General features: G+C 43.9%; 1 protein-coding gene across 2 annotated transcripts in view; it reads left to right on the top strand.

The window, feature by feature from the left end:
- mbc (dedicator of cytokinesis protein myoblast city) overlaps positions 1-25,996 on the top strand; it is an 81,070-nt gene that overhangs the window by 33,611 nt on the left and 21,463 nt on the right. For both annotated transcript variants that reach the window (XM_089579032.1, XM_089579033.1), the window contains exons 22-33: positions 4,297-4,440; positions 7,956-8,135; positions 8,191-8,297; positions 14,048-14,271; positions 14,361-14,554; positions 14,643-14,715; positions 14,790-14,890; positions 14,982-15,040; positions 17,484-17,689; positions 20,526-20,611; positions 22,202-22,358; positions 24,369-24,821. In XM_089579032.1, the coding sequence (XP_089435158.1) occupies positions 4,297-4,440; positions 7,956-8,135; positions 8,191-8,297; positions 14,048-14,271; positions 14,361-14,554; positions 14,643-14,715; positions 14,790-14,890; positions 14,982-15,040; positions 17,484-17,689; positions 20,526-20,611; positions 22,202-22,358; positions 24,369-24,821 (1,984 nt within the window). The remainder of the gene's footprint in view (positions 1-4,296; positions 4,441-7,955; positions 8,136-8,190; positions 8,298-14,047; positions 14,272-14,360; positions 14,555-14,642; positions 14,716-14,789; positions 14,891-14,981; positions 15,041-17,483; positions 17,690-20,525; positions 20,612-22,201; positions 22,359-24,368; positions 24,822-25,996) is intronic.

Raw genomic sequence — 25,996 nt, 5'->3', positions numbered from 1 at the left:
TTATGGCAATCTGTGCTGGATCATGGTTTGATTCCAGTCGCTGTGTGCTCATCCAAGGACGAAGCAGCGTCGTTGCATTTTAGAGCGCAGCTCTTAGGCACCCATTTCTGCTTTTCGCTGCGTCGCCGTCGCCGTTGTCCGTTGTAACCAGCAGTGTACACCCTAAGCTGCGAAAGCAATGGAGCGGGAGCTTGGAAAGGAGAAAGTAAAAGCGCAACCTTCTCCCCTCCTTAGCAACCGGCTGCGCCAGTGGGGGGCGCAGCTGTGCATAGCAACCGTGACGTCGCACAGTAGCAGTAGAATGAGCGCACGCGTGTCAATGGTGGCAGCTACACTGCCGCTTCTTCGCCAGACGTCTCGTTGCTGTCGAGTGAGTGAGACGCATGGCTTCGAAGCGGCCCAGTGATTCCGCGCCAAGCGGTTCAGAGAAGTGGCAGTGGGTTGACCGCAAGGCTTTCGCCAAGAACACTTCAGAATTTCCAAAGTGTTTTCGGTATTTTTTTGAGGAAAGGAAATGCGCAGTATCTCTCTCCCACAGCCACAAAACCAATAGAGTGGGGGCTTGGAAAGCAGGGGATAAAATTTGTAAATTGGTTTTTGAGGAAAGGAAATGCGCAGTATCTGTCTCACATGTCTCGGTGGACACTTGAACCAGAGGGAAAGCTCATAACTGCCCTCTTGGAACAGTGGACACCTCAATCGTGCTTTAAGCTATTGACGGCAGTGACAGATGTGCGCTGCATGCTTTGGCATTGACAACGTTGTGCCAGAAACGCTGCCACCTGCCAGGGTGGCAGGGTGGGTGGGTACTTTAATGTAGATATAAAGACAAGCGGGAATTTCTTACCACTTATACAGGAGAACATACCGTTCTTCTCGCTCGTAACGGCTCCCACAGCTGTGACAACCTCGCGAAATACTTGCGCAGACCTCGTCTTTGAGAACCAGGAATTTATTGCAGCAAGTCGAGCACATATCGATCTATTTCTCCATCCACAAAGCTTCCTTTATGACAATCAACAATCAAGAACTGTTAGTAGAGTGCTTCTTGAAGAAGGAATATATATGTGAAAAGTAACAAATTGTCTGTAATTGTACATACATGTCTTGCTCGAATTCTTTGCCTCAATCTATCGAAAAGCTGAAGCAGCTGATAAGCTGCGCTCAAATTTCGCATTAGGAAGTAACGTAATCGTCGGCTATTTTTTTTTCCACTCACTGAACAATCAAGTGACTTGATTGCCTCGACCACCTCAACATGTTAGCGAGCGCATCTTTTCATATATCTGTTTGTTTTTGTCAGTAACATTCCTAGTTAGCGAGCCTCCTTTTCATGCATGTAGTTTTTCTTTTTCTTTTCTTTTCTTTTCTTTTTTTTTTTCCTGTGAGGCCTCCCCACCGTTTTAGGAGGGGCAGGAGTCTCCTTTGTTCGAAACGCACGCGCACCCGGGAACCGTCCGGCATTTCTTGGAATGCACGTTTGCGCTTCTCCATGTGTGTTTGTGTTTTTTTCTCTGCTCCTAAGTTCCTGTCTTGACAGTGTAGACAAGATGGACGAGTGAGAAGCAGTGTGTGTGCATAGCGGTCGAGTGTGTGAACGAGTGCTGTACGACACATGACATGGCACACGCACAGAACACACTGAAGGTACATGAACTAGCACGAGTAACTAAAAACCTTGTTTTGGGGAGGCATGCGGGTATGAAAAAGGAAGGTGCTACGGAATACGCGCTTGCAATGAGCAGACGACGCGACGAACCGGCTACGCCCACCCTTAGCCTGTCAGTGAGAACGATGCACCAATGGAATGCCTTTTGCGAAGGTTTTCAAGATGACGTCAGCTTGAAGGCTCGGGAGCCAGAGTAGAGGATGAGGATGTTTGCTTCTCAAAGGAAAGAGCGAATAGGCTTTGATTGGAATTTTTACAGCTTCTCGGGACGCGCATGGCTCTGGTATTTTGCAGAGGTTAGCTTTGATGCCTCATCTGTGGTCCTTTAAATATTGAATCAGCACAGCGCTGGTTGCAATGTTTTTGGCTCAGTCAATTAATTTCCTATAGGTTAGTGAAAGGGTTGTGTACGATGACTTGGTAGTGCAGTAGTATGGTAGTTTTGTACAGCCCTTTTTGGCAAAACATAAAAAAGGAGTTATTTTTGTGGTCTGTGCCATGCAGGTTGCAAATACAACAAAAATTTACAATGCGCCATGCAATTAAGCCACTCAAAAATCTGTTATGCATTAGAATTCACTCCATGTGGACATGCCATAGCATTGTTCTTGGCCTCTTTATGGTTCATGGCAAAAGTTGAGTTTGCTCCTGTTAGCAGAACTTGTCATATTTACAGGTGTAGCAAACATGGTTGGCCTGCTTGCTTGAGAATTCTTGAGAATGGTTCAGTGGGCAAGGCACGTACCAAAGGGAAAAGCTCCTTGTGTATAGTATTTGTTGGCTTGTACTATTATTACCTTTCCAGACCTACAGCTGTGCTCAGCAGCAATGTCAGAGCGGTAAATTTGTGAATGTGGTGTGTCAAAAGAACTGCTTGCTTGCTCTTAAAGGGCAACTGCAGCGGTTTTATAATTCGACGAGCTTAAAGGGGTCAAATGTGCGGAACTTGCAGGTAAAGAATGTGAAGTCAATTTGTGGTAACATTTGAAATGGTGACGTAACCTCCAAACAAAGTCATGTAGTCGTTCAGACTTCTCTGCAGTGCACAGCACTGGGCAGGGGCTGCAGTGATTTCAAGTATGGCGGCGCTACGTTTTCAGCAATGAAACAGTTGCCTGAAGAAGAAAACCTATGCCACTGAAGGTAAAGCCCATGAAGCATTGTTTAGCTGCATTGGACTAGCAGCATGTGGGTGAAGGAAGCAAAAGTCTGAAATTTAGGCAACAATGACATCCTCATCAGTTTCTCTGCACTTCTTCGACACAGTGAGAAGCCAGAACCTCGTCGCAGTCTTAATTGGCAATTGCGTCGCTATTTTAAATGCTAGTGCAAAACTACTTGGCATGATTTAACACAGAAGCTGCTTACATCTGAATCCTTGAATGTCGTCGAATTCTCAAAAAACCATATTAACTTCCCTTTAACCAAGTTGATAACATTTAGGCTGAATTTATATCCATTCCATTTTACAATGTTTGTCATTTGCATGAATTTCCTATAACTTAGCAGCAGGGCATACCTCAGATAGCATTTGTTAGGGTGGGCTGTAAAATTAGAAAAATAGTGCCTTACAGCCGGACTGATAAATGTAGTTGCGCTAGAACTTATTGCATTCTTTAGTTCAGCTCAGCTTCAGTGCTATCCTTTTCAGCGTATACCTCATAAAAAGTAGCCATGCAGGTATGTTCTAGTAGCCCATTCAGGTTTAGGTGAACATCCACAAGTGTTGCCTTTACAAACTCATGTACCATTCAATGGCTTGCGTGTCTTGCTGTGACATCTCAAAATGGGCATGCACTGTGTCTTTGAGGTGTGCCAGCCACGAAGGTGCTGGCAAACAGCAAATGTGTTCCTCCTTTAGGTGTACTGGCGTCCTCCTTTTCCCTTCCGGCTCTGTGTAGAAAAAGAATGTTAGACATTGCAGTTTTGATGGTTTGTAGCACCCTAGCTCTTATGTGCCGGAAAGCCTGCTACTGCGATATTGTAGTTGATGGCACTTGTGTATTTACTGCTTGTGAATATTTGGTTTACTTGATAGTCAGCATCATTGCTATAAAGCTTGTTGTGGCAGTTTCCTTTCCTTTTTCTTGCAAGCAGGGCTGTGTGAGCAGTTTAATGCAATGGAATCTCGATGATATGAATCTCATGGAGTCACAAAAAATATTCGTATCATCTGAAATTCATATCATCAAAGATAAACAAAATCTATATGCAGAGGCATGAGAAATCTATTCATGCAGATCTGTTTACGGCTGAAGGGATTTATCTAGGGCTACACGGACACTGCTCATTACTCGCGGTGTGTACCGCTCAATTCACAATCATGACGTTGGCGAGGTACGGGCAGCGCTCAGTGCTCAAGGGTGTGGTTGCAGCTCGTGTTCGTATCATCCGTAATGGCACGAGAGACTGGAACATCTGAAATTCTGCACATTGTGCACAGTGCACTCTGGCCAGGGAACTTTATAAATTCATATCAACTGTGCTTGTGTCATCGAGATTCTACTGTATAGCCATGCAGGCAAGTAGGCTTGACTGTAGTTTCTGGTTTCTTTTATCTTGTTTACTTTTCTAGCCACCTTGTAAGCGTATTCTTGTTTATAATGCATGGTGCTTTTGCCTTGCAGCAAACTCATTGTTGTCTTGAAGTACTACATTGACAATATCAACACCAACACTCAAGAAACTGAAGGCAGCCTCCTGTTTCGTGCAATGAAGAGTATAGAATACATCTTCAAGTTCATTGTTCACTCGAGGAAGTTGTTTGCTAGGTAAGCGACTATACTACTATTATAGCAAAGAGGAAATTTTGATACTCTGCCGGCCTCGACTTGAGGACAACTCTTTGTTCGAGTACAAGACTTGCCACGTGGTATCCAAAATTTCTGCGACTTGTGCTGTCCTTTTTACAGAAAATTGTCTTGGGTCTGTTTGGCAGCAATCACTTTTGAAGTAGTTGCCAGCTGCACGTATACCTTAGTCCCAGCGTGTGTGCCATTTGTCAATGTATCCTATAAGCTGTCACTGGTGAGGATGCCATGCCCTACCTTCATTTTTATTTATATCCTCTGAATTGTGTAAAACTGTTCCAGTTTTTTAATCTTTGGCTACATTTTTTCTTCATTGAAATAATGCGCATGACATTAGTATACTATCTTGATAACCATGGTGAAATGCGTCAAACAAAGCCAAAGAGAAACTATGCGTAAGCGGCGTCGGCTCTTCCATCAGCTACCGGCATTCCCCGGAAGCGCTGCAACTTCTGGTTTGGGGTGCTGCCGCGATTGGAACAGCAACCCTTCCATCAGCAATCGACACTCCCATGGACATGGTTAAAAGTAAAAAAAGAAAAAATGAAAAATCCTTCCGAAAAAGCGCGCAGACTATCCACATGCTACTGGGTAGAGCTGTAGAGCAAGCATAAAATTTCAAGCGTGTGCTAGTATCCCTGATCTCTCTTTTGTCTCACTTTTATTTATAGGGCCTTGCTTTGGTTTTGATTGTAAGTCAACCCCCCACCCCCATTTAGGATTTTCGAATTAAAAGAAAATAGGTCTACTTACAATCATGTAAATACGGTAGGTGAATGCAGTGAGTGGAGATGCTGTTTTTGCTGTGAACCTCCTGCTAAACAAGAGAGTACATCATTGGGATGCAGCAGTCAGTACTGTTTATGACTGGTTCTTTCTGCAGAGTGCAGTCCTATGAGCACTGTGGCAAAATTCTTGTAAAAATAGGTGTTCGGTGATTGGCGTGTCTCTGTACAAAACTTTCAAGAAGTGTACTATTCAAGCACTGTTGATGGCTAGTGCTCTGTGCCCCAAGCACTTGTTGAGTCATTACCACTATCTTCATCACATTAATTTCTTACTGGTGCACTAAATTTGATGTACGGTCGCGGACGGAACAATATTGACCATGCTTCCACATTAAAATTCTTCTGTCGCTTTGCCTAACGAAAATAAAAATGTTTGCGGACTTGATGTGCAGGGGCAAAAGTAGGTATTACTTGCATATGCATAAAACATAGATTGTTTTTCATTAGGTGGTGCATGGGAAGACTTTGACTGCCAAAGCATAGTTCATTTACTTCTGTTTGCGATTTTACAAGGGATGTTCTTCTGTACAAGGGGTGTTCTTTTCTAGAATTCATAATAATAATTGCAACATGGCATGTGCAGAGCATGTGCAAAGTCTGGCTGTAGGATATTTTAGGTATGATAAATGAACATTTAAAAGACATCACTGTGTGTGGGCCTGGTTGACTGAAATTTTTCATGGTTTCCAGATGTTGTATTGCTTCGATCTATTGTTTCAAAGTGCTGCTGCAAATCCTCTGCAGATAATACACCAGTCCCAAAGCTTTTGGATAGGGCCTCATATCTTTATGTCTGGGTATTTGTGATCTCTTGTCTGATTAACTCAGTGTCTAGTTATAATTTTTAGCGTAGTTTTTTTGTTGTTGTTATAAAGAAGTAAGCTGTGTTTACATGAGTGTGACAGCAGCATATATCGAACTTTCTGGCATATCGCACTCATGTAAACGGGGCTGATGCAGCAGGAGAGCGTGTTACGGTGATCTGCTAAGCAGGGTTAAGTCGGAAAGGGCAAGTCAACTTTCATGGAGCATGTTAGGCGGTGAAGTGTAGCCAGTTGGATTACAGGGAGCAGAGCCTGCCTGCTATCTTCACTGGTCGCAGTGCCCCAGTCATTGGATAGCAGAAGCAGACAGCGCACGGCATGGCAGTGGCTGACCCTTTAGTGAGTGGTGCATGTAAACGGTGACGTACTGGCTCAACAAGATGCGCTGTAAAACGTGGTGCACTGTTGTAGCACTCGCATACCGTATTCTTGCTGTAAAGTCGCACCTGTGTGTAAGTTGCGCCCCCCTCGAAATGGCAGTTTTTCTGAAAAAAAAAAAAAAATTGCACTTATGTCACACTTGTTTATTTGGTAAGTGCTGTAAAAATGCGTTGAGGGTCCCTTTGTTAGAGCAAGAAAAGAATACTAGCTTGCGGCAGCTGCTGGGTGCAGACTATCCTAGACCTCTGGCTAACGTGCCTTCATCCTGCGGTCTCTCTTTAATTTATTAAATACCTGCATTACCTTTGCAGGCATTACAGCAGGGGGGGGGGGGGGTCACAGAGAGGTTAACAAAACATGGAGCACAAATTTCACACACTGTTTCACGCTCACACTTTTCTGTTGGCTTCATGAGCTGCAGCACTGTTGCAGCTTTGCAGCAGTCCAGGATCATTTTTTAACTCGCGTCAAACTGTTCCCTGCTGTCCAGTTTCCATTCTTCAGCACATATTCAACGGCACCCAACTTTAGTTTTTCATTGGAACTCCTTAAACTCGTATGCGGCGTTATGTTGAGCGAGAGCAATGCACGATACGGAAGCGACGTTGATGGAATTGATGCTGAAATCGAAACTTTTTAATTAATGGCTGGACTGGACTGGGTGTAGCAGCTGCCATATTCAGTCCAGCTGTGGTGAGGTTGTGATTCTGCCCATAAGATAACATCGTAAAATAGTTTGATCTTTTCTTCTTTACAAATCCATTTTATTTTCAAAGATAGTTACTGGGCACAGCAAAATGTGACACATGGTGGCACATAGTTTTTTGGTTGTATTTAAGACGCATAGGCCAAAAAGTCGGAAGGAAACAGAGGCTTATACACCGAAAACAGGAAAATGTGGCTATAGTTGTTTGAAGTGTGAAGCGTCAGGTAATTTGTAAAAGGTTAACATTTCACTCCTGTGAAAGCTTTCAAATCCTCTTCTAATAGTAACAATGGACTGCAGTGTCTTAGCTGATCGGCATCATCTAAGTGTATTGGAACTGTAGGAAAATTTTTGTTATATTCTGCTCTATGCCTGCATGACGCCATCATACACATCTTCAAAATCGCAAGCCAAGCACGCGCACTCAGGGTCATTCGTGCTTTTTCTGAATGTTGGGACTGTGGTGTCTTGGGAGAATGGTTTGCAGCATATTGAGAGGTGGTAAACAGTATGATTGTGCCATCTGTTGATAAATATCCTAATAAAGGGTTGTCTGATCGGTGGACCAATTGGTTTCATTTTCATTAAATTGCTCCCATTTTCTGAGAGCTGGGAGGATCACCGCCCATAAAAATGACTGCATAGGGGTGCATATGGGGGAAGAATGAGTACTTCATTTGCAATTTTTACCCTTTATGTATTCGTTCATCGCATGTGAGATAAAGCTTACATAGGTGCTTACGTGAGAGGGTAACACAATTTCGCTTCTGTTTTCAGCTTGAATGAAGGCAAAGGAACTCAGCAGTTTGAGCTCTCTCTAGAGCAGCTGCTGAAGTCCATCACTGGGATGATGCTGTATAAAGCTGACACTGTGCTGCTGATTCAGGGTGCTTGTCTGAAGTACTTTCCCGCCACTATCCCAGACATCCTGCATGTCTTCAATGCTGAGCAGCTGAGGTGAGCAGTGCTTGGCATGCGAGATTGCTGCTTCATCTGCACTGTTATTTTCCAGCCATATTGTCACAGAGCTGCTCAACAATCTGCCACCTGAAAGGCTCACAAAGCAGAAGATGATGTGTGTAAATGACATTGTCCATAGTGAGCTGTTCAAGTTTCCAGGTAAGCTATATTTATTTTTTAGTTATGGTGCTCGGCTGTTGACATGAAGGACATGGGCTCGATCCTGGTAGCAGCGGTCACATTTCTACGGAGGCGAAATGTTAGAAGCCCACGTATTGTGTGATACTAATCCACGATAAAGAACCCTGGGCGGTCGAAATTATTTGGAGGTCTCCACTGCAGCGTCCCTCATGACCTGAGTCGCTTTTGGGACTTGCAGCGTCCCTCATGACCTGAGTCGCTTTTGGGACTTTAAACCCCATAAAACCAAAGCAAACATATTTATTTTTTGAATCTGCTAACTTCAAATAATGTTCCCTTGGGATTCGCAGAACAACGAAGTTGTAAAGCTGGTTTCATTTTCTGCTGGGATAAAGGCAAATGTAGACAATAAAATGTCCATAATTAAAAATCCGCTTATTTGAACCCTCTTCTTATTTGCAGATTTTAGGCTGCCCCAAAATTTATCATGCTAATTTTACTGAATTATTTGAGCAATCAGTGCACCGCTGACCAGATAATGCAATGTCGATAATTGGTTGGGACCCCAAAGAGTCCCATTGTGAATGAATGCTGCACTGGTTCTGTGTTGCCACTCACCTGAGTAAGCTTAGCCCACAAGTTGACAACTCCAACTGACACTTTCGTTTTTCTCGCTTATGCACCTCACATATTTACCAATTTTCATGTTCAGCTGCCTCACTGGCTCAGTGATTATGGTGCTCGGCTGCTGACCTGAGAGACGTGGGTTCGACCCTGGCCGCAGCGGTCGAATTTCGATGGAGGCAAAATTGTAGAGGCCCATGTACTGTGCAATTTCGGTGCACATTAAAGAACCCCAGGTGGTCGAAATTTCCGGAGCCCTTCACTACAGCGTCCTTCATAGACTGAGTCGCTTTGGGACGTTGAACCCCCATAAACTAAACTAAATTTTCATGTTTTTTGGGCATTGCCACCTTGTCAAGCTAACTTTTGTTAGCACGAGCACTTGTGTGAGTTCAAATTAGTTTCAAGCATATCTGGAGCATTGGGAGCATTCTCTGAGCGAAAGTTTGGTTTTTCTTCTTGTTTCATGAGTAGAGGCCAGATTTTTAGGCACTAAAAAGCACGTTTTAGGCGCCATAAATAGGCGGCTAAAATTTCATTTTAGGCACCAAACGGAGAAAAATAGGCACTATAAACTTTATCAAAAGTGCACACAGTTCCGAACTTCAGCGCGCAATATCTGCCGTAAAATAAAACAAAGCAAGGTGTGAACATTAGAAGCCGTATTTTTTTAAGGCTGTCGCGCTACTTTACGTACAATACACATGCTTCAGCAGAGCAAAAGGGACGGTTACCAACCCTTTTATAACACTTTGGTATACCTCGGAAGAAACAATTTGCTTGTCGTGTACAAAAGCAGAAGCAATGAACACCTTAACAGGAGGCCATGTATTTAGAAATTGATAGAAACATTGTCAATTCAAAGCATCTGACAAATGGGTTCAGTCTTCACTCACACAGGAATTGAACTTATTTATTGCAGGCATACACGATGTTTCAACATAAATAAATATGTTGTCATTTGTGTAAACAGCGTTTTATAGTTTGTGGCTTCACGTGTCTGGAGCCACGCTACTATCAAATGGTGCTTGCCACTAGAAGAGTCTGGAAACCATAAATAGAAGATGTTAGAAAATGTTACACACAGTGCTGCTTGATGCGAAATATGCCGAAAAGAATCATTGTTCTGCACGGGCCTGCGGATATCCACGAGGATCCATGGTAAAGTAAACATCCTCCATCTAGAAATCACTGTTAAAGCTATGGAAGCAGTAGCAGACAAGCACGAATGCGTGCGTGCATGAATGCGTTTTCATATGCACGCACGACTGCCAGCTGTCTAGTGTGGCCTGCTCAAACAAGATTACCACCAAATGCCATTTGATGAAGATGGCATGCAGCTGGGGCACAAGGAACGAAAATAAGGCAGGTTACCCAGGTGGAAATTTTAACCAGTTAAACTGTTTCAACAGGTTTATGGAACATTGTACAGTTGGTTTCAATTAGAACCAACTCGGAATATTTGGACGAACCTATAACTTACTCCGTATACTTTCCGAAATGTGGTGCCATCTGGTCAACCCAGCAAACCAAAAACCTCTCAGAGACGTCTAGCTAGACGTCTCTGAGAGGTTTTTGGTTTGATAGGAACTACCACTATAACAGCCAAAGCCATCAACAAGCTGCCACGATAAAATGGCAGAAAATAGGAAAAAGGTTGCTTTGATATTTTCGGCTGATGTGGTTGGTATCGTGCACGCAGCCGGCGTAGGTGCAGTGTTCACCACAGCCAACTGACGAGGTCATCTAATGTTGCCACGTGTGTGTTCCACTCAAAACCGAAATGGATTCGAAAGTAAACAGAATCTGAAAGCAAAACCACAGCGTATTTCAGGCCCCTTTTCTGTAAAATAGGGCATTTTTAGGCACCAACGTCGGAAATAGGCATTTATAGGCACTGACACCCAAAATAGGCATTTATAGGCACTATAAAAAGAGTATTAAACATATTGTTAACACCTAATTCGTGCTCATATGTAAAAATGGTGCGCCTACGAAGCGTTGAAAAAAATAGGCATTTGCCTAAAATCCGGTCTCTATTCATGAGACTCCAAAAGAAAAAATAAGTAGCGATGTCACTCATGCTACGCCTAGACTACGCCAATGCGGGAATGCATGCGTGGTGACCCATGTTCTTAGATCACGGCAACACAGTTTATGTGTGAAATTTTCAGAGACAAGTCAAAATGGGTCTTCTTTCTCAAATGCCAGGTGAAATCTGGGGAAATTGCGACAAATGGGAGTGCAGGCAACCAGCGCACATTTGCAAAGAGCGTGTCCCGTGCGGACACCCTGCTGGACAGGTGCAGAGCATGTGTCGAGGGAGTGTCATGGAATAAGCACAAGCGGTGGACTGGCCATGGAAGAGTGCCTTGAGGCAAGGAATGAAGTACTAGGCAGCGAAGAAACCAGATCACTAGCTTTGGCACAAGCATAATAGAGACTACTATTAGCATATTGCGTACAGTTCCCACTACTGTATCATGCGCCATCAGTGCTCACACGCTGGTTGGTAAAAATGCGTCTGCTGTGCTGCACCCAGCCTACTGGCACAGGGCATCATCTGGCACTGTCATGGCGGATTTTGAAGCTTTATTGCCACTGCCTAGTTTTCAGTACAATCCCCTTTGTGATACTGTGGCACGGCCGGTCTCGACGTGCGTGCTCACTCTCTCTTACGGCCTGTGCATGAGGGGCAGTTGCCACCTATCGCCGCAACTCTCCGGGGGCGCTGCGAGCCAACCCTCTCAGCTCAAGGGAACCGCTGAAATGTACCCTCGAGGTAGCCTTGGTGCGCGCTGGTTCGGTTACTTTGCACATATTGCTGAACGGCTGCTTCGAGCATTGCACAAGAACTCTACAACCATATCATATGCAGCCACTGCTATCGGCACGCAAAGCAGGGAGCGAGTCGATGGATCTCAAAACATTGAAGTCGGCACCCGCCGTGATGACTAAGTGGTAATGGTGCTCGGCTGCTGACCTGAAAGACGTGGGTTTCATCCCGGCTGTGGAGGTTGAATTTCTATGGAGGCGAAATTCACGAGGCTTGTGTACTGTGCGATGTCAGTGCACGCTAAAGAACCCCAGGTGGTTCTTTTCCGGAGCCCTTCACTACGGCGTCCCTCATAGCCCGAGTCGCTTTGGGACGTAAAACACCATAAAACAAACCCTAAACCAAACCCTAAACCAAACATCTTTGGGAGTAGCGGGACAACTTAATTTTGGGAGCAAGCCCAGGTTGTCAATAGAAAGAAAAGCACTGACATCACTTATTTTTTTATTTTATTCTTTTTTTTTTTCTTCGCACTCATCATCTATTCAATATTCCAACTCCAGGCCTTTGGTGTTGCTGTACTTAGTCTTTCATTGGAGACTCTTGGTCAGCAAAGAGGGTAGGGCAGTTTTGAAAGTCTGGCCTAAATTTTAAATTGTGGAGACAATCTCGGGCAAATGATTTCGCTTGGGTATTTTTCCCATTGGCTACCACCTACAGTATTGTCAGTGAAAAGTTTTGGCAAATATGGGCTGCAGACTTAGCTGTTGCCTTTGTTTATTTAGGAATTCAAAAAGCTTTTGAAGACCACATTGCGTTTCTTTCTGTGTTTAGACCTTTCAAGCTCCATTTATCATTTGTCTAAAACATTTTTTTTTCTGCCTAAATAGTATGTCCAGCCCTCAAGAAAGCATTTGTTTTCCAACGGAGCACACCAGTGGCTAATTTTTCACGTGATTATAGAAAATTTTTTACAAACTGTTAGCTTGTAACATGCAGAAAACCAAAGTAATGTTCAACAGCCTAGCAAGGGAACTGCAGTTCGGAATTGGTAGCCAGGTGCTGGAAGTAGTGAGAGAATATGTCTATTTAGGGCAGGTAGTGACAGCTGATCCAGATCATGAGAGGGAAATAACTAGAAGAATAAGAATGGGGTGGAGCTCATATGGCAGGTTATCTCAGATCATGAATGGCAGTTTACCAATATTCCTTAAGAGAAAAGTATACAACAGGTGTATCTTACCGGTACTCACCTATGGGGCAGAAACGTGGAGGCTAACAAAGAGGGTTCAGCTTAAGTTAAGGACAATGCAGCGAGCTATGGAAATAAAAATGATAGGTGTAACGTTAAGAGATCGGAAGCGGGCGGAGTGGGTGAGAGAATAAACGCGCGTTAATGATATCCTAGTTGAAATCAAGAGGAAGAAGTGGGCTTGGGCAGGGCATGTAATGTAAAGGCAAGATAACCGCTGGTCCTTAAGGGTAACGGAGTGGATTCCAAGAGAAGGCAAGCGTAGCAGGTAGCGGCATAAAATTAGGTGGGCGGATGAGATTAAGAAATTTGCGGGAATATGGTGGCCGCGGCTGGCGAAGGACAGGGTTAATTGTAGAGACATGGGAGAGGCCTTTGCCCTGCAGTGGGCGTAGTCGGGCTGATGATGATGATGAGATTGTATGAAAGCCAGTAATAAAATACAAGGATTTGTGAAATTAACACCTTTGGGATAGCGGAATCATTTACATTCTTGAAGGTGCACATGATGCTAGAAATTCAGAAGAAAAAAAGATTGACATTGGTGCTTATTTCGAAATCTGTCTGCAAGCAAATAAAAGAGGATGTGCTATTACGCTGACTGTTTTGAGCAATATTATTTGCGCTGACTGAAAACACAGCGTAAAAGAACATGAACAAAAGGGAATACACAAGACAGGACGGGCACTGCTTGACTGGCAGGTCATTACGACAGTGAGGTTAACCAGGGCTGCAGCAGCTCATGGCAGCCGTAACACACCAGGGTTATGGCTGGGGATGGGGTTACAGCATCCATCCTGTCTTGTGTGTTCCCTCTTGTCCACGTTCTTTTGTGTTTTTTTCTGTCAATTAGCAATGCACCAACTGGCCCAGACAAAAGTCCTGATTCAAATTATTTGTGGTGCTCACTAGCTAAAAATGCATCCTGTTTGAAATATGAACGATGCTAATTTTGCCTGAAACAAAGGAATCGGGGCTTAAGTAGAGCACACTCTAAGAAAAAACTGCGAGTTCTCAATGTACACAATTGTGTACAAAGCCTCTTAAAGGGTTAAAGGCAAAATGAATTCTGTATTCACAAGACATTAACATATTTGATAATTCTGTTCCACATAGAGTGCCGTGCCATTCTTCTGCCCGTGATCAACCAGCATGTGCAACTTCTCATGGAGAAAGGGGAGGAGCTAGAGTTGTGTGTCAAGATACTAAGTGACATCATGGTGGTCCTTCATGGCCACGACCGGGCCCAGACTGTTGAAGACATATCAGTGGTCATGCACTCGGTGCTGAGGACTGTGATCCAGACTGTAATTCGGACTGACCGGTCTTCACTTATTGTGGTATGTACACGTCAACTGCAAACCTGTTTCTCATGGTTACATTTCAGAATTGTGTACCTTGAGATTACTCTTTTTTTCTTTCTATCAAGGGCAACATAGTGGCTCTTATGATTGCAATACTGAGGCAAATGGCCAAGTACCACTACCACAGCTACCTCGACCATTTCCCGACATCTACTGACCTCCTTGACTTCCTAATGGAAATTCTGCTAGTCTTTAAAGATCTGGTCAGTAAGAATGTTTACCCCAGGGACTGGAATGACATGATAATGCTTCAGAACAGGTACTTGCAGCTTGCAACTTGTGCTTTACAATCCGCAAGCATCTCAACTGTGTCTTCTGGGAACTTATACATGTCTCTTCTTTGCTAGTGTCATGCTGAAGGCTTTGCGTCACTTTTCATGTATCATTCGAGACCGCTTCACCAACCCCTTTGATTACCAGGTCTGTATCTGTTTTTCTGGCAACAATGTTGTCATGTTTCAGAATGAGCAGTTCTGATTTCGTTCTTGCGACAGGTGTGGAACAACTACTTCCATTGTGCCATAGCCTTTCTCACTCAAGAGGCACTGCAGCTGGAGAACTTCTCGCACAACAAGCGAAACAAGATTATTGCAAGGTTTGTATCTGGCCGCTGTCATTTCACTTTGATCTTTCCTTGGGTCTACTAGGTGCTGTCTGCCTCCTATAAACTAGGCATTTTTTTTCAGGTACAAAGACATGAGACGAGAAACGGCCTTTGAGATACGGAAGATGTGGTTCAACCTTGGTATGGCGTTACTTTCGTTGTCTTGACTTGTCGTCTTTTAGCTGCTCATCACTAATGGAACGCACAGAGTAAACCGTTTAAAAAAAAAGAGCCTAAAAATCTGCCCTGATATTTTGCACAGAGGAGTGATTTGCTTTGGAATTTAAAAGTGCCTCTGAAGCATATTTTCAGTATAGAAATTCAATTACCCTGATTTGTAGGTTGTGTACTGATGAACATCCAAGCCAGACATGACTGTTCTCTGCACAGGGGACAACCTGCCTTTTCACGTGGATGATTGCCTTCATGCCTCTTGCACATTATTTCTGCTTCTTGCATGTAGTCGCAAGCAGATGAGTTATTAGTCAGATCCCTTCAGTGTCAGAAATAGCAGGAGCCAATAGGAGTAGGCCAGCAGAGAGAGCGAGCTAAGAAAACACTTAGCCACATGCTTGCATCAGCAGCAACCACCGTACACGCACAGGAAGAAATATGTAAAGCATGGCATGCTCCAGTCACTGGTCAGAGCATCACGAGCACTTCACGGCGCTGGCATCGTAGGAATAAGAGGACAGGGAAAGCCTTGGGGGCACAAGTAGGCAATTTTTTTCTAATGGTGGTTAATTCTGGTTAATTTCGGGAGCTCTTCACTACGGCGTTCCTCATAGCGTGAGTCGCTTTGGGACGTTAAACCCCCATAAACTATAAACCAAACAAATTCTGCTGATGCAAGTTGCCTTCAAATGATTCTTGAGGTTAGAGGTTCCACAAGCGGTGCTGCTTCATAGTCAACAGATGATACAACTTGCCTGCTTGATTTTCAACGAGTGAGAACACACAAAATGCAGTAAAAATTGTCAGGATTTCAGGAATCCTTTCACATTCTTACTCAAAGGCCAAGTGCCAAGCACTCTTCCCTATGATCATGACCAAACATCACTTTAGCACCTCTGTTCTGCTTAAGAAGTGGTATACTACTTGCCGCAACTACTAGAAACCAGCTAACACTGTTTGGCATGAACTTTTTACTTCACATAACTGGTATTGGGCCCATGCTTGCTGCATACTAAAACACGTGCTGTTGCGGTATGTCACATATCTCTTATCTTGGCACATTGGCATTAGGGACAATGAGAGAGCCGACATGTGCGCTGCACAAACCAGAACCATGGAAATAAAACATGTGAATTTGCCTCCTAGAGATTACATGAAGTTAGTGCATAGCAGACTAAGAGCCAAGTGGCAAGCTTCTTGGGGAAAATGAAGGACACAACAAGCTGCATACCATAAAGCCCATTTTAAAAGAATGGAAATCATGCCGCCATAAAGAGCGTTTTATCGAAGTAATTTTATGTCGTTTACGCATAGGTCACACACGCATCACCCATGACTTCTTATTAACAAAAAAAGACAAACCTCTGTGTGAAATGTGTGGTGAGGAGCTCGCAGTAAATCACATTTTAATTTCTTGTTCGCGTCTCGAAGAACTTAGAAAAAAAATTTTTACGGTATTTTACAACGAACACATTCCATTTTATCCCGCATTGCTTTTAGGCGAGCAAACACTTGTCGAGTTTTCACTTGTTTGTAAGTTTCTAAAGAAAGCCAATGTTTTAAATCTATTATAATGTAACCTCTATACACTTGACATAACATCATCTAACCTTGTGTTTGGCGCATGATAGCCATAGTTGCTTATGCGCCATAAAACCCCATATAACTAACTATCTTATCTTGGGGATCAAATTTCTCTGTTTGCAGTACTTTCAGTGAAGCAGTAGTGACTTTTGAAAGCACAGGTTTTATTAATTCAGGTAGAAATGCAAACGAAGAATGTCCGTGCTTTACCGTAGCATTCTTAGTTTAATTTCTTGAAACCTGTATTTGATAACTAAGTTATCAGTGAGTTGAAAACAAAATCTGCAATGTAAACATCAAAGATATGTGAAACACTCCAGCAGAAATTGACCGTTTTGGGCAGCATATGCATATGTTGACACCACCTTATTTTTTTAGTGTTGTTGCCCCTGAAAAGTGACCATTCTTTAAGGTTCTAGGTTTAGTACATAGAAGGCATCAAAAGGTTGAGATTGAAGAGACCGGAACTTGGATGTTAACATGGCTGGTAGAATGAGGCATATAAATTTTTTGCTTGTCACTTGCATTTTTGTGATGTCATATGTAACAAAATACAGCACAATTAATCGGTGGCCTATTTATCACAGTAATGCAATACGTACTAGTGCGTCATGACCATAGCATGCTCAGTACAGTGTCAGTATAGAAGCTGTGGAGGATAATGTTGTGCCTGCATTGTATAGTTTGCTCTCATGTTTACGTGTTGAAGAATGATTAATGAGGGATGATGTGTGTAGGTATTTTCTTGATAGGTAAAGCAGACCAGCAGCTATGCTATGCTTGCTTTGACCTTATTGTATATCTTCCATGTAACTGCAAAATGCAGGCCAGCACAAGATTCGCTTTGTTCCCGGCATGGTGGGCCCATTCCTTGAGATGACCATGATCCCCGAAGCAGAGCTACGCAAGGCTACTATTCCCATTTTCTTCGACATGATGCAATGTGAGTTCTACTCCCCACGCAAGGCGGTCTCCTACCACCAGGATGACTGCTACGTGCACAACCTGGAGATCAAGGGCAACTTCCAAGAGGTGTGTTGATCTTGTTGCAGTTCAGCTAGTTAGTTTGGACCTGTTAATTTCATAAATTACACAGACATGGTGTTCTGAATAGTCCAGACCATAAAATGAATTGGAGCAACTTCTTGCAATGGCAGTAGCGCTAATACAGTAGATGTGGCTGTATGTGAATAGTATATAAAGTCTTTCCAGTAATATTGGCAAATGTAGACAGTTTGTGTAAGTTGTTCTTGGTCTTTGACATGCTGAAAATATCAAGCCTGAAATTTGGCGCCACCCGCAAAAGCTTTACTTTCTGCTTTCAGCATTAAAAGAGCTCACTGCAAAACCTAGATTGTATATCTACAGTCTTTGCCAAAAGTAACCAGGCAGGACGGTTTGTTTCTCAGTCGACATGGAAGCTATTATGCCAGCCATCAAACTCTAAATCTCTGTATGGTAAGGGGAACCCTTGTCCTCGCCTTACAAAAAACATTTTGATCATTAGGGAAGCAGCAAGGGCTCTATGCTATACGAATGAGAAGCAAACCATGCAGCCTGGTTACTTTTGGCAAAGGCTGTACATGTTGAACTGTGAGGTAAAAGCGAAGTGCTGCAGTGAACTGCTGCCACATACAAAGAGCATGTTTTAATTGGACTCCTTCACTGTATGCATCGAATGCCAAAAACTTTTTTTTTTATTCTCTGCTGTGGTTTCATCACATTTATTAGACTGTAGCATAGTCCTTCAATTCTTTTATGGTCATGAAACTTCTCCGTAACGCTGTGGAAGAGCTTCATATGTTGACCGCGCCTTCCACAAAGCGGCGCTAAGAGTCCTGTGGGGGCTAAAGTGTGGAGGCAGCGACGCGAGGAAGCGAGCGTCTCAACAGCTGCGAATGGGTCGCCGGCGGTACGGCACCAACTATTTTTTCTTTTCACCTTGCCTTCGTTTGCAAAATACGTACAGTGCATGTGACGTCAAGCCTGCGATGCCGAATACTTGCTGCGTGACGGGCTACCGCTCTGGCTACGGAGGTACGCAGGAAAAGGCCTCGCTGTTCTGTCTGCCGAGCGACGCCGAGCAGCGTAAAATATGGAAGCGGCCGATACCCCGACAGGAAAGTGGTCGATTTAGCTTCGACTCTAAACGTATTCTTTTCTGCGAGAGGCGTTTTGCCCCACGGATTCCGTCTCACGAGTTTGTGATCAACGGGGAGCAGTGTCGCTGCAATGCGAGAAACTGAAACTCAGGCCCGGCGCCGTCCCACAGATATTCGAAGGCTTACCAGCATACTTGGGCATGAATCTGTGACGATGTTGCATTTCAGACAGCTTTACTCTTCAATGTGCTGATGGCTTTTGGTGCGAAAGCACTACTTTATGGGGTCAAACCCAAGCTAGAATCTTGTGGCGTCCCTGAATTTAAGGGTGCAGAAATAAAATAAATAATGCCGCAACTGGAAATTTCGAACTCCCGGCAGCGCGAACGGATCAGCTTCGCTGGCACAAGAGCACGTGCTATCGCGAGAGCACTGTGCTATCGCAGCAGCTGATCACGCCTCGTGTTGTTGTTGTTGTTGCCTCAAAAACGATGGCACATACCCTCGTTAGGAGATTGACCAGGGTTTTGTGCAGACCCAAACAGGAAAAAACTGAACTGCAACACACTCTCTCGCTGCACGCATTGTACACAGTCTTCATCAACGTCCACCTTCGGAACGAACACATCAGACCAGCTTAACCTCGATCAGAGCTCAACTTCATCGTCGCCAGACGTGCCAACGACCCAGCAAAGCAAAACCATGAGCCAAAGAGGCTAAACACATGCGTTCGCACGTCTGCTCGGTTTAACCACGTTGAACCCCTAGCGCTTTTTATTTTTTGTACATGTTTCTCCGTGATTTCTATCATTGCTCGTTGTTGGTTTATTGCGTGACCACTCACCGCTTGTCTCTTATTTTGGTAGCGCGAAGCCACCACATGAGCAATGAACAACAAAAATTCACAGTTTTCTTGCACTCGCCTGCGCCTCCGTAATCACAGCGTGACAAAGTGTAAATAAATGGCTTATGTAGCAAAAGCCTTCAGAAGCTGGCTTTGCCACCTCCGAAAGTGTCAGCAAAAAAAAAAAAATTTAGATAGCACCATTAAACTACTGGTACATTCGTCATGTGATCGCTTTTGTAGCGCGCACTCCACTTCTTAAAATGCCGCCATAACGTCTTGTTTTCAGCATTATTGAGATTGCAGTATTTCTCACAAGGTAAACGCCAGCCTTAAGCAGCCTTGTGCACTTCGATGAAAGCGAGGACTCGGTCGAGACAGGCGCAACCCAGACACATATAGACATGTTACTGATCGCTATGCTAGATCTTCCAGGATGACGTTGTAGGCAAGTTGCGGTAAAAATGAATGCGAAGGCTGGACCAATGTACAAAAATCGCTTTTTTGTAAAAAGCAACGAGAGACAGTAAGTGCTTTAATTGTTTTCCAGAAAACGGCCGCTAACAAGGTTTACTGGCGGCCGTCGTCGATCGCACAGGGTTTTTAGTGTCTCGATGTTGCAGCCAAACTTTCAGGTGATAACTAGTAAAGTAGCCTTCATCCTAAGCCCAAGTACCGGTCCCCAGAAAGCACAACTACCCAGCGAATATGGGCCTGTTGGCCGGAAAACAGCCGCTGCGAGCAGGGCTCGCGCAGCGACTTCTGCCCCCTCGCCGACAGCTGCGCCACTAGCGGCGTGCGCTGTCCCTATATGAAACTTTGGCCGGAGTTTCGTGACCAGAAAAAACATTGAAGGACTATGACTATAGTATTTTCTCTTATCCCCCCCCTCCCCCCCCCCCCCCCTTTTTTTTTTTCGCAGTTTGAAAATGAGATGATCACCAAGTTAGATGTTCTAGTCGAAGGAGGACGAGGGGACCAGCAATATCAGGAGTTTCTCAAGCAAATGTAAGCTTGCTCTTGATGAGTGTCCCATTTTTATTTTTATTTTTTTCATTATCTTGAGTTCCATGGGCATTGTGTATATACAGGGTGTTTCACCTAAGTCTTTCTGCAATTTTTAAAAATAATCTATTTGTATTAGATGCGCGCTTTTTCTGGCATAGCATTGTCAGTGGTGTAGTACATCATAATGCAGCTAAGACGTGCTAACTAGCAGGCTTGTTAACCAATATTTAATAGTTAACTTTTAAACTATTACCGTTGGGCTCCTTAATTTCTGAGAGGCATGTAGCCCACCGTAAGTAATGTCCATATCCGTTTTTAGAATTTCGAGAACGCAATTATCCTCGGCGCTGTGGCCCAATAAATTTCGCCTACATCGCGCCAAAATACATGCAGTTTGAGAAGCTTGCAGGCAAAGCAACCTCTCCAGTGAACCTAACTCGTCGAGATAGCCAAAATTTGTTGGGCCACAGCGCCGAGGATAATCGCGTTCTCGAAATTCTAAAAACGGATATGGACATTACTTACGGTGGGCTACATGCCTCTCAATAATTAAGGAGCCCAACGGTAATAGTTTAAAAGTTAACTATTAAATATTGGTTAACAAGCGTGCTAGTTAGCATGTCTTAGCTGCATTATGATGTACTACACCACTGACAATGCTATGCCAGAAAAAGCGCGCATCTAATTCAAATAGCTTATTTTTAAAAATTGCAGAAAGTCTTAGGTGAAACACCCTGTATGTATGTAAGCATGTAGAAACATTGCACAAAAAATTCAGGGGCACTTTGACTGTCTAAAGTGCATAGAGGTGAAAGCGTTTTCTGCACCACTTTGCCTCTGTGGCACTGGTGACGCTAACACTGGATGACGTCACACATAATTAATGACTAATTACTAAGCAATGTCTAATTACTTATTAATGGCTAAATACTAATTAATTACTAATAATGATGCTTAAGCTTTGCCTTTAAGAGTGGAACGCAGCAGCGTGTTGTAGCGCTGCCAGGGGGTCCACGGAACGCCACCACCCGTTCGGCACGATGCCTTGCCCTTTGAACGCAACGCTTTTTGAGAAAGGAAATTACGCAGTAACTGTCTCGCATGTTTCGGTGGACACCCGTCATCCGTTTGTAGAGGAAGGGAGGAAGTGGGAGTGAAAGAAGAAAGAGAAAGAGGGGCCATAATGAATAAAATGAAAACTGTATTTGAGGAAAGGAAATTACGCAGTAACTATCTCACATATCACGGTGGACACCCGTCAAAAGCGTGACACCTCTGCTGACAAGCTTCTGCTGACAGCCTTCTGTCGACAACGATGAGGCACTGAAGGCTTTCGCCTTAAAAAAGACAAAAAAGGCCTGAATCAGTCTTGCTTGTAAGTGTTCCTTTCATTCATCCTTGTCTTTTTTGGACTGTTTCTACAAGTGCACCATGAACCAACTAGCCCAAACCAAAATAAACTCACGGGATCCGCAGAGAATGCATCCCTTGTGCGTTGACAGCTCAGTTTTATGTGTTTTATATGGTGCAAAATCTGGTCCAGCCCACGCTGTGTAGTATGTAAGAAAATTTTTGTTTTTGCTTTTTCAGCCTGTTCAGCTTGTGTGAAAACCATGCCACACTTCGTGATGCTTGTGAGAAGTTTATCAACACTGTGGTCGAACTAATGAAACGCCTCCTGGAGTACCGCACCATTATTACAGATGAGAACAAAGAAAACCGGATGAGCTGCACCGTGAGCCTGCTGGTAAGAGTTGATTGGTTGCTGGCAGTGTGCATGGTTACTGAAAATTGCTAATTCTTGCTGCATGTTCTAACATTCTTAGCATGGTGAAAATTAATATTTTGCTGTATAAAAGTGTCTACCAGATAATGTTTTCTACCTTCTTGTCCAAATGACCGTATGAATGACCTTGGTGTGATTTGGTAGGCTTGCTTTAGATCCTTGCATTACGAGGCTGTTTGAGGTGGAAGAGGTGAATCTGTCTGCTTGTGTTTGGCTTGTGTGAGGCACATAATTGAATGTGGTCTTAGATGTAGCGGCTACGCCATTTTGTCATGCTTGCAGTGTAGTAACATAGAGAGTGAAGGGACAGTGGTGTGTTTGAACATGACAAAGCAAGGCCTTTGTATATACTTCAGCATTAAGTGACTTTTCTTTCTTTAAAGGGTTAGGAAGTTGAAGCTGCTCAAAAATGGAATGAGAGTAATTGATACCATAGTGGTCCGTAAATGAAGTTTCATGCTGTTTTTACATAGTGTATGGCTGGAAAGTGTTTATGTCGAACATATTTTCCACTGGAATGATTGTGTTTCCACTGTGCAACATTGCAAGCCACTTGCACAGTGGGATTGGAGAAGAGGCTGGGAGAGAGCAGGCAGGAGGGCTTTACTGCATTCATTCAGTCAAGTGTTATGTGGGGGGGGGGGGGAAGCATTTTTGTACAGTTTTGAAGCCAGCTCCAGAATCCTGCTGCAGGTACAGGAACTGCAGTTTTGTTGATGCAACTGCTTGCCACTTGTAAATAAGTGGCTTAAACCCTTATAATGGATGCATGGCCCTGGTGACAACCGGCGCACAACAGCTCTGTTCAGGGGTAGACTGTGCACATTCAGGTAGGGCAGCATTGGCTTTCAACATGTGCCTGGGACCATAATGATAAGGTAGCCTGTCTTGCATGTTCATCCTGCTGGCATTTTCATTATATCCTCAAGGGTCAATTGTTTCCTTAAGTTTCTTGAACTCTGTTCAGGTATTTGTAGTCGGTTATCTGATGGAAGCATCAAAGCATTCCCTCCGTTTCTTTCAATGTTTGTTCGTTTAGGCTGTTTTTTGCTTATAAGTGTTCACTTTTAGGTCTGTCAATGATCTGCTGTTTAAACAGCACTAAAAGCACTTTCGAGTCTTGTTTGGGATTGTTTGGCAGAAACTTCCGCTGTTTTAGGCTGTTCACTCTTGCTACAAGGTTATGATGCCCAAGCAGTACACCTAGTATATAACATCCGTCAGTTGTAGTTAAAGCTAAAGCAAGTACTGCATTTTGTACAATAAAATGTTTACAGACTCTTGTCTTTAAATGTTTTTTTCTTCACCTATATACAGAAGTCAGCCTATATCCAAATAATGCTTTTTACCGTGACGTGGGATCTAATTCAAGGGTTTGACATATGGTTGTGACCAGCCTGTATTCAGATTATTGTTATAGCATGGCTGTGGAAACAGTATATGTACAGTCTTTGTCAAAAATATACAGCCCAAGGGCTTCCAAGTCACGTAGTGGAGATATTTAGCACATTTGACAGTCCAAAGCTTGGGAAAGTTGAGGACTTAAGTTGTTCCGGCATATGTGAGGTTAGGGTTCCTGTGTATGCAAAAGGGACCGCGATGCAGGGCTCAGAAGCAGACCCCTTGGGCTGTATACTGTTGATGAAGACTGTACATTGAAAGCAGAATTATTGACCATGGCAATAATGAAGTGACTAAGTAGTTCTGAGCTGCTTTTATGAGAAAGCAATTTACAGATAGAATATATATGAAGCAAACTACCGTGGGGTGTTTGGCCAAAATATATTTTTTTGGCTGTCTGTTAGCATCTTGGTTTTTAAAGCATAAAGCTCCATTTTTGTGCATCTCTGTCTCTGAAGAACAGTTAATGACAGTGTGAATTGGTTCCCCAGTTTTATTTTTACTTGGTGTGCAAGCGTTGTGCGTGTGAGGTGGGAACACTTTGAAGACTTTACTTTTGGATCTTTGCAGGACTTCTACCATGAGATCAGCCGGCAGGAAATGTACATTCGATACTTGCACAAACTCTGTGACCTGCATTTGGAGTGTGACAACTACATAGAGGCAGCCTTTACACTGCAGCTACATGCCAAGCTGCTGTGCTGGTCAGATGAGAGTTTGCCAAGCCTACTACGCAGTGCCAAATACCCACAGTGTGAGACAAACCGTGAACTGAAGGAGCGCCTGTACCATGAAATTCTCTACTATTTTGACAAGGGCAAACTTTGGGAAGCCGGTGTCACGCTCAGCAAGGAGCTGCTGTCTCAGTACGAGAATGAGACCTTTGACTATGCGCAACTGAGCGAGCTGCATGCGCGCATTGCCACCTTTTATGAGAACATCATGCGTCAGCTACGGCCTGAACCCGAGTACTTCCGGGTTGCCTATTATGGCCGCAACTTCCCTGCCTTCCTGCAAAACAAGGTGAGCTGCTTTTGGTCAGTGCTGAGTCTCAGTATATTAAAAACTGTCTTGAGCAGGGTTTGTTTGCATTTGGCACTCAGAAGTGTCCCACCTGTGCTGGAGTGGCAGGATGTAGTGCTGGTTGATCTAGGATCACTGTTTAGAAGTAATGAAGATGCAAATCAGGTACACAAGTAGTCAAGGCAACCACTACACCTGCAGTTATTGGAACGAGCAGAACAAGAACTGCACTCATATGCAGTGCCAGCACAAGTCACAGGGACCCTCATGAGCAGCCTGAGACAGGCAATGCGAAAATATCGCGACATAATGGAGATGATACTCAGAATGCAGTGAACTTCTAGTGCCTTTATGTGGAAAGGCATGTTCAATGCATATACAGTAGACTCGCGATAATTCACTCATGATAATTCATACTTTTGGTTAATTCAAATAAATTTCAGTTTTGGTTTGGCTAGCTATATTTCCAATGTATTTTAAAGCCGCTTAATTCGTACATTTGGATTCTTATATTTGGATAATTCAGACTTTTTGTCTTGTTCCTACGCTCCTGGCACGCGAAACAGCGGCGACCGAGGTCAGATTCGGAAGGTTACCAGCGCCGCGCGAGCTGAAAAATGTAGCCCTTCCAACCATTTAACTCAGACTCGGTACGAAGGAGGGCTGTGCAGATTGTAGTCGCCCCGTTGCCCTGTAGTTTCATTTTCTGAGCTTTTTTACCAGCCCATGACTATTGCGGCTGTCGACCGTACTTTAGCAAACCAAGCCCAGCTGTGCGCCAGTTCAGATGCTAACTGGCACGTCACTGGTCTTCTTTTTTTCTTTTAGAAGGCATCTCGCTGTTCGGGCGCAAATGTCTGTTCCCCTCGCTTCCATCCACTATCTGCTGCCTACAGCGCGTCTATAATGTGTGCTCATCACAAGCTGCTCGTTGTGTGGTGAAGCCTCCTTACATGGACACCCCCGCTTTTGAGGAGGCTCCACCGCTACTGCACCGCGCCAGTGGAGGCCGCGGAAGGCCGTACTATTTTGGAAGAGCTCTGCTTTGATGTTTGCGACAGTGGGCGTGCAATACACCGTGACAGAATTGCAAAAAATTGTCATTTCCACGCAGTTTTCTCTTAAAAGTAGACAACCATTGCCTATTATTTTATCAATTAAATTTGCTGCGGCGT

Source organism: Amblyomma mixtum, chromosome 3 (assembly GCF_055824585.1).
Source record: "Amblyomma mixtum isolate Tamu chromosome 3, ASM5582458v1, whole genome shotgun sequence".
Classification (NCBI taxonomy): Eukaryota; Metazoa; Arthropoda; class Arachnida; order Ixodida; family Ixodidae; genus Amblyomma; species Amblyomma mixtum.
This window is presented reverse-complemented; position numbering and strand designations above follow the sequence as displayed.